Source organism: Podarcis tiliguerta, assembly GCF_965153285.1.
Source record: "Podarcis tiliguerta genome assembly, chromosome: 12".
Taxonomy (NCBI): Eukaryota; Metazoa; Chordata; class Lepidosauria; order Squamata; family Lacertidae; genus Podarcis; species Podarcis tiliguerta.
Genome location: NC_139545.1, coordinates 55,931,385 through 55,940,434, shown reverse-complemented (window position 1 = coordinate 55,940,434; position 9,050 = coordinate 55,931,385). Strand labels below are relative to the sequence as shown.

Sequence of the window (9,050 nt, the reverse complement as noted above, 5' to 3'; positions counted from 1 at the left end):
ATACCGCCGGATGAAGAGCGCGACGCTCTCCGCCTGCGTCCTGGGAAACGCGTCCTCCTCTCGAAGGAGCGCGGCGGCGCTTTGCAGCAAAAGCGCGCTTCCTTCGGAGCTTGCAAAGCGGCTCTGCAAGCCGGAGGGGAAGGAGAAGCGTGTCGGGATGGTGTCTTCCTTTAAGATCCGCGACCTGCAGCCGCGCAGCGCTTAAAGGAAGCCTGCAGGAGAGAAAGGAGCGCCGGTTGCGCGGAGCTGCGCCTTTGCGCTTTTGCAGCAAGTAGGAAGTCGACGAGCTACAGTTTCCGTTTGGACGTTTCAGGACTCCGGGAGGAGGAGGAGGAAGAGGAGGAGGAGGAGGAGGAGGAAGAAGAGGAGGAGGAGGAGGGAGGTGGCGGCGGCTGCTCCTCCTAGGAGCGCGATCGCCGCCGTTAAACGAGGACAAAAAAAGAAATAAAGCCAGGGAAGAAGGGACAGAGGAAACTCGGAGAGGGAAGGCAAGGAGGCAGCAGCAGCGAGGAGGGCGAGGTTGGTGCCAAGAAAAAGCCCTGCAAAAATCAAAATACAAGCCGCCGCCGCCGCCGCTGGAGGATCGCCCATTGGGGGGAAAGAAGAAGACGCCTGGATCTTGCCCAGGGAAGGAGCTCGTGGGAAAGGGGGCCGGAGGAGGGAGGTCAAGGAAAGGAGAAGGGCGTTTTGGGGAGGGGAGCTTTGGCGCCCGTCTCCCGATCTTGCCCATTTCTTCGAAGGCTCGTCTGGGGCCTAACTTTCTCCTCTGCCCGCGCGGATAAAATATTGTTTCGGTTGCAAGAAGCAGCAGCAAAAAAGAGAGGAGCCTTTTGCAAAGAAGCGAGCGCCGTTTCGCCTTTTCTCCGCTGGAGGATTTTACAAATTGCATTATTATTATTATTATTTTGCGCGCCTGGGACGCGGGGAGCAGTTTGCAGAGAGACCCATGGCCTGATCTGCAGCCAGCGAGGATTTGCAGCGCTTTTCTTGGAGGGCTTTGGTGGGGGGCGTCCTGTTTTGCTTTGGAGTGGGGGGCAAGGAGGCCAGAAAAGGCTAAAAAGCAGCGACAGCACATCTTTCCGCCGCCGGAGAACTTAAATTTGGATATCTATCTTGGGGGCTCCCCGAAGAGGATGTGAAGGAGGCGCCGGGAGCGAGACCCACCGAGCGACCTCCTTTTTTGGGGGGGCAGGTCAGGAAGAGGCTTGGGGGTTTCCTGCACGCCTGTTTGGGGGGGTTTTGCAAGCTTGGGCGTTGGTGGCGGGGGTCGTGGTCGTTTCCCCCGCCGCCCAGCCCCATAGCAATCCCTTATGTGGGGCGGAGGCTGCGCCTGCCCTGATCCTCCACGCCGGGGCTGCTGCATCGGATGAAGAAGAGGCCGAAGATGGGGGATTTCTACGACCCGGAACATCCCACCCTGGAGTAAGTACCACGCTGCCTCGCTCTCAGACACGGGTGCTCGTCTGAACGGGACCCCAACTCGGGTTGCCCCACTTCCAGGAGCGCGCGGAGGTGGGGCAATTCCGGGGGGGGGATATCCTCCATTTACACCTCCCTCCCCATCTTTATAGCCTTATGGAGAGGCTATAAAGGGGGAATGGAGATACCCCCCCCAATAATAAACCTTTGCATTGCAAGGATTAGGCTCTACATTTCTAGGGTTTTGTAATGTTAAGGGGATGTCCCACCCCATAGAAAAGTTCAGCAAGGCCTTGGCCCCCAAATATGGGGTGCCCCACAAGACCCCCCCCCACTCCTGGGGTGCAGTGGGTGGTATTTATTTTCCCCTGGGGGGTACAGACATGGTGGACTCCCCTTCCCCTCCATACAAAGGGGTCTGTCAGGCGAAAGGGCGGCCCAAAAGCCACCCCGTTGTGGGGAGGAAAGGGGCGCGTGGGTCCAAGCGACCCCTCTCTCCTCCCCACAGAAAAATAATAGCCCCCTTCCTGCAAGATAACGGTGGGGAGGGAAAGAGCAGCTTCTCGCCACGGGCCTAAACGGAGAGGCTTCAGGCGGGGCCAGGCCTCGCATCCCCGGCCTCTCGTGAGAGCCCTGGCCGGCCCGAGGGGAGCCCTCGGCGGCGAGCGGCGGAGGGAGGAGTGGGCGGGCTTGGGAGCTGGAAGGCCGCTTCTTGAACCGGGCGGCGGGTGGGTGTGGGACGACGGCACGCCGCCTCGTAAAATGGTGAGAGGCTGGCCTTGAACCCTCACCTCACCTCGGAGGGGAAAAGGAAGGCGCCTGTGAGGCGAATGCCCTCCTCGGCGAGGGTCATGGCGGGCCGCTGTTTTGCTGTCAGCCATTTGTGGCCACAAGGCACCTGAAAAGGGACACTTTCCCCTTTCCTCAGAGCGGGATTTTAATTATTTTTTTGGGGGGGGGAATAAAAAATATAGGGCCAGCATTTTCGCTCTCTGAATCCCATCCATGTGTGGAGGGGCTGGAAGAGGAAAATGGGGGTGAGAGGAGTGTGTGTGTTTCCTTTCTTTCAGGAGAAAAGGATTAAGGATGGATATTTTCAGGAATAGGGGGCAAGGGGGCCTTGCCTCCCCACCACATGCTCACAAAGGGGGGCAGGAGGGCACCGCAAATGTGCCATTTTCCTCCCCCTTCCTTGGGCACCTTGCCCGGCTTGAGAGGTTATGGGTGCCATGCCAATTATTTTGGGTGGGTGGGCTGCAACGGGGAGGAAAAACTGCCCTTGCATTGCAACACGTGGGGAATAATAAGAATAAATTTTATTTGTATCCTGCCCTCCCCAGCCAAAGCTGGGCTCAGGGCGGCTGACAACAATCAAATAATACAACATTCTAAAATCATTTCATTGTAAAATTAATTCAGGGACCCCTAACAACAGGTGTTTTGGGGTGCTTTTCTGCACCCAAAATGGGGCCACTGAGAAGCAGGCATTAAAAAAAAACATGCCCCACCATAAAGCCAAAACCAGACACCAGTTGAGCAAATCATCCAGACTTAATTCAGCCTAAAACTTCTTCCTTTGCAGGAAATTCATTGCCTGGAAGGGACAACGTTGCTCTGAAAAGACCCACTTTCTTTGTGGGGCTTTGGCGCGCCCATGTGGGTCTCTTCAGGAATCATAATAAATAATAATTTATACCCTGCCCATCTGGCTTTTCATTTCCCCAGCCACTCTGGGCGGCTTCCAGCAAAATATTAAAATATAATAATTGTTAAGGGTGCACATGCCTTCTTGAAAGGTTTGGGGCGGGGTAGGCCGCATTTTCCCCGTTTTAATTCATTTAATTTAACTGTTCCCTAATTCAAAGGGACCGAGGCAGGTTCCGCCGTTTTAATTCTTCACTTTGCATTGTGTTGGGGGGTACAGACAGATAAAACCCACAAATTGGCTGGTTGCTTGGGGCGAGTAAGAATCGCCTTTAGGTGACTGGGCTCTGGAGCCACCATTTGCTTCTTTGGTTATTATTAATTATTACATAAAATGTATATGCCTCTTGATGGTTTCAAAGAGCCTCAAAGCAGCCTCAGAGAGGCTTGCCCCCCAAAAGTTTCTGAAATAATAATGTTTATGAGCAAGGCTGGAGGGATGGTTTCCTTGACAGCTTTTTGGACTTCATTGTGGGACATCTGAAGATGAGAAGAAAAGGGTGAAATCCTAAACTTCCCAGGGTGTGAATCCCATTGACCACAAACTGGGTCTCTTTCTGATTAAACTTGGGGTGTGCGGTGATAACCGTTCTTTATTTTTGCACCTCTTATCCCAAAATGGGTCCACAAAGAGGCAGACAAAAAAATAAAACTTCATATATAAGGAATAAACATTAGATGGCAAAATTGGACACCAGTCGCATCAATCACCAAGTCTTAGTTTAACTTTCACTTAAACGCCCCCTGAAATGAAGCTATTGGCCACCTAAACATTTAAAGCAGAAGAACAAGTCTTGGTGCCACCACTAAGCAGGCCCTCTTGCATCTTAGAAGTTAAAGGGGTAGCTAATCCTTGTGATGCAATCTTGAGTATGAGCCCAGTTGCCTCCATTTTGAGTTCGCTAAGGGACATTTCTTACAGCCTTAGACCTTTATGTGTTAAATAATGTCGCTACATAAGACATATGGGCATTTGTAGGGAAGGAGATTTTGTCCTGGAGTGAGCCATGCCCATGCTTCATATATGGAAGGAAGATAACAGACACACGTATTTTTATTATTAGTTTTCCAATAGCCAAATTATAACAATAACAATCCCCCAAATTATTCAGTTATCAAAATGCCAATCAACTTCCCATTAATAAACTTCCCTTTATTGACATTTGCTTTGTTTTTCTTTTGCCACTGAATTTCACTAAATGCACATATTAGCAGGGTGACCTGCTTTCTGCTCTTAATTTCTTTCGGAGAAGGTGGCTAAGTAGCTCAGACCCTCCTTGCTTCCCTTCTCTCGGATGTACCTCTAACCCACAACCGTTTGTCTTGAATACTATTTTATTTTTATAGCACAGCTTTCATGTCGAAGGATCCCAGTGGACATCATAAACCTAATACGTCCAGCATCCCTGAAATGCAGTCACCTCTGAGGTGGAAAGGGACAGACAACTGGTGTATCTTTCCACAGAATATGGATGGGTCTGAAGAGGTAGAAAGGTAAAATTTTGGACAAGGCCAATAGGGTAAACCTTTGTTTTTGCAAAACACTACTTACTGTATCACCATCTTTCAATACCAGTGCCAAAGTATGTTTTCTACAACTTCTGAAATTAGTGTCGTGTGAAACAAATTTGAATTCAGCTTCTATTTTACTAATTCAAATCGTAGTCATGTTTTTTGTCAGGTGGTCTTTTTATGATGGGCAGTATACAAGTTTAATAAAGAATAAGATTATGGTTTTTTCCTACTCATAAAAAGTATTGTACTTGTAAGAATGTCCTTAACAGGTAGTTACTTAACAATAGTAAATAGTGTTCAAGTATTGGGTGGGAATTATTTTTCAGAATCTCACTGGTTTCACAAGCTCCCATTCTTGCAGTCTGTTTTACATTACTGCTTTGTTTTTAAATCCGAGCTTCCTAACAGTTTAGCAGAACAAGTTGGCCTTTTATTTGGGGGATTCTGTAACGCAATAGCTTTCCACTCTTCATGGCTCCTTTTGTCAGCGCTGCATTGTTAGGTACATCCAAAAATATGACATGTCTTCTAAAGATGTGTGGAGATGTAATCCGAAAGATATTTCGCCGTGTGGCTGGCCTCTTGCATTGTTTCCTGTGTTTATATATTACGTAGCTATACAGGGCCCAACATTATGTGAGAGCAAATACTGGATCTCTTCTTTAGCAAAGGGCGTAAAGGTGCATGTTCTTTATGAAGGCATTTTTCATCTGAGTTTGGTTGCGCTTGCATTTAAATAGCTCGTCTAAACTTGCATCTTCAACAATAGCCTCCTTTCTGCCCCTCAAAGTGCCACAAGATGTTTTAAATGTGCTACGATGGTGGCATTCCTGGAACCAGATGGGGAGGGGGGGGAGCATGGAGCAATTTGAAAACAAACCATCATGGCTGCAGGATATTTTCTGCTTGCTGGAGAACATGGCTTCCTCCAAATAGGGTACCTTAAATAGGGCAGACACTGACAGCTTATCCACAGTAAAGCTACAGACAGCTTTCTGGCCTTTTTTCTTTTCTTCTTCAAATGGGAGAGAGCGCGTTAATTTCCCCCGTTTAATTAATGTGAGCAGGTAGCGTTCTAGGAGCGCAGCTGTTTGAAACTGGAGGCGTAAAGTAGTAATTTGGTAAATTGGAGAAATGGCTAGTTGGCTTTCTCTCTTAACTGGAAGCTGGCAATTCGTTGCCCTGTCTTGTGCAGTTTTTTCTTTCTTAATGTGATTACTGCAGAGAAGGGAGTTTTAAACTAGACGGATGAGGTAGGAGGTAACTGCTCCCTTATGTGATGATCCGCAGCATTTTAGAAAGTGACAAGATCAGCTGTGTTGGCTCAATTCATTTGTATGTAGAGGAGAAACAATTCCTTTTGCTTTGCTGTGGTTGAAACCGTTAACCTTGACCGGTTCCACAATGAATCAAAATAAGTTTGTTCATTCAGTTTGGTTATGGAAAATAATCTGTTAACTGAAGATGCAACAAACCTCAAGTATGTAAGCCAAATTAGGCAAGGACTTTTTCTGCATTTCTTTTTATAAACTACTAGGCTATCTGTAAATGGAAAACATCACCTAAGAAACCTGTTCAGCAAAGAGGTCTAGGAACCTGCAAAAGCTTCAAAATCGCAGCTTATCTTTCCTGCCTCTTATACTCCAGGTTTATTAATCCACAGTAAGTTATTGTATTCTACTTGTAATTCTCAGAAGGAATTTGCATATCTGCTCCACACGGGTGGTTTGAAACAGCGTGAGGGAAAATCTACCGTACTTTTAATTACCATGGCAGAGGGTTCAAAACAGCAATTCTCTTTGTAAACTGCTTTGAAGTTGTTTTTACTAACAGGCGGTGTGTAATTTTTTATTAAATGAATGAAGGGGTACATTCACGTTAACAGTGATGAATCTGGTCCTTTAAAGAGTAATGCATTTCTGGCTTGAGCCGTTCTAGTACTGTAGGTTTAGGTTTTCGCTGTAACGAGCTAAAAGGATTATTTCCCTTGAATTCAAGTCCAGCCTTTCTCACCCCCGGGTCCCCAGATGTTGGACTACAACTCCCATCATCCCTAGCTAGCACAACCAGAGATGGGGGAAGATGGGAGTTGTAGTCCAGCAGCCTCTGAGGACCCCTAGGTTTAGAATGGTCGTTGGGCTGTTAATTATGTATGTAAAGGAAATAAATTAATACTCTTTATGATTAAGTGGTTTGGTATAAGAGTAATGAACACTTCATTGTGGAGCTAAAATCCAAAATGCAGTTGGGCCATATCTTAAGGCTTAAAAGTTAGGGGGCATGGGAAGGTCTGTTGAATTTGAAGTGGTCCAGTTCAGGATAGCTCCTTCACCACTCTTCCCTAAAAACTTATTCATCCTCAATGTCATAAATCTGCCACACTTCATACAGTGGTGCCCCGCAAGACAAATGCCTCGCAAGACGGAAAACCCGCTAGACGAAAGGGTTTTCCGTTTTTCGATGCGCTTCGCAGGACGAATTTCCCTATGGGCTTGCTTCGCAAGACGAAAATGTCTTGCGAGTCTTGAGATTTTTTTTCACTCCCCAGCCCCTTTTTCTAAGCCGCTAAACCGCTAATAGCCTTTTAGCAGCTAATCCGCTAATCCCTTAAGCCTTTAATAGCCGCTAATAGCGCTAAGCCGCTAATAGGGTTGCTTCGCAAGACGAAAAAACCGCTAGACGAAGAGACTCGCGGAACGAATTAATTTCATCTTGCGAGGCACCACTGTACCTGAAAAAACACACTATTTAATAACCCGAAGTACACGCAATAAGGGGATGAGTGCAATATGTTCGTTCATTTCCTTCATTCCTGTTGTGCTTAACTTTATTATTATTGAATTTTAGACAGTTAACGGAAGCAAATACTGAAGTCAGCCTTTGGCCATAATTTAGCTGCATCTCTCGTACAGAACCTACCACCACAGGCTGGATTTGGACTACTGTTGTCGCTGGTTTACTGCTGGGGTGACCATCTGAAGGGTTTCTGTGTGGATAATTGGACGCTTAATCAGACTCGACTACTGTAGATCCAAGGGCGGTTTGAACATCCCAGAGTAAGATTAGTGTGGACAGTTCTGGGGTGCTTGGAAAGATTATACGCTACCTTTTCTGCAAGCTAGCAGTTGAGGCAGCTTGGTAGTGAAAATACAAAGCAGCGTAAATACAAAATGATAAAATAGAAAGTAGCAGCCACTGTAGAAGAAAGAGCTGCTGTAATGTAGATAAAATATAACTCATTCCTCCCCCCCCCCAGTAACATAGCACACATCAGTAAAACAATTCAGCCGTCAGAGACTCCCATCACAGCCCAAAACAGTTTAGAACAGAACGTCCTTAAGTTTTAACATTTTCACTTTGATGGGCTGTGGCCCAGGCACAGCATTATAAAAATATATATATATATATAAAATTACCCTCCCTTCACCTCATGGTCTCAGGTTACTACTATTTAAAATACAGTGGTACCTCGGGTTAAGTACTTAATTTGTTGCGGAGGTCCGTTCTTAACCTGAAACTGTTCTTAACCTGAGGCACCACTTTAGCTAATGGGGCCTCCTGCTGCCGCCGCACCACAGGAGCACGAGTTCTGTTCTCATCCTGAAGCAAAGTTCTTAACCCGAAGTAATATTTCTGGGTTAGCGGAGTCTGTAACCTGAAGCCTATGTAACCCCAGGTACCACTGTACAAAGAAATCATTTTAAACAAATAATCCAGAGAATAAGGTGGCCCCAGAATATACCTCTCAGAATGTCAAAAGCCAGTGTAAAGACGTGGGTCTTCAGCATATGACAAAAGCTACATGTGGAGTGGAAATTCCACAACTTGGGGCCTGCTGCAGAGAATACTCTGGCTTGAAATACAGTGGTGCCTCGCAAGACGAAAAGAATCCGTTCCGTGAGTCTCTTCGTCTAGCGGTTTTTTCGTCTTGCGAAGCAAGCCCATTAGCGGATTAGCGCTATTAGCTGATTAGCGGCTATTAAAGGCTTAAGGGATTAGCGGATTAGCTGCTAAAAGGCTATTAGCAGTTTAGTGCCTTAGAAAAAGGGGGTGGGGAGCAAAAAAAAAACCCCAGGAATCGCAAGACATTTTCGTCTTGCGATGCAAGCCCATAGAGAAATTCGTCCTGCGAAGCACCTCCAAAATGGAAAACCCTTTCGTCTAGCGGGTTTTCCGTCTTGCGAGGCATTCGTCTTGCGGGGCACCACTGTACACTTTAGGGGGGACCAGTGTTGGAACTGGGATAGAAAAGCTATTTACCACATGGCTCCTGGAACCTGTGCTGTGGGCACCAAAACAGAATGCTTAGTCACATTTTTTTTTTTAATTCAGCAACATTTTCATAAGCACAAACTAATACTGTTCTTTAACCAGGTAGAAAAGCGCTTGAATCACTTGGCTCATGTGCCTCT

The 9,050-nt window shown here is 46.9% G+C and overlaps 1 protein-coding gene across 4 annotated transcripts in view; it reads left to right on the top strand.

The window, feature by feature from the left end:
* Positions 1-307: 307 nt before the first annotated feature.
* The window catches only part of SETD2 (SET domain containing 2, histone lysine methyltransferase), a 92,019-nt gene continuing 83,276 nt past the window's right edge, over positions 308-9,050 (top strand). For all 4 annotated transcript variants that reach the window (XR_014503647.1, XR_014503648.1, XM_083405883.1 and 1 more), the window contains exons 1-2: positions 308-1,422; positions 4,471-4,617. Coding sequence is in view for 2 of the 4 variants with exons in the window: in XM_083405883.1 (XP_083262009.1) it covers positions 1,367-1,422; positions 4,471-4,617 (203 nt within the window). In the remaining 2 variants the exon portion in view is untranslated. The remainder of the gene's footprint in view (positions 1,423-4,470; positions 4,618-9,050) is intronic.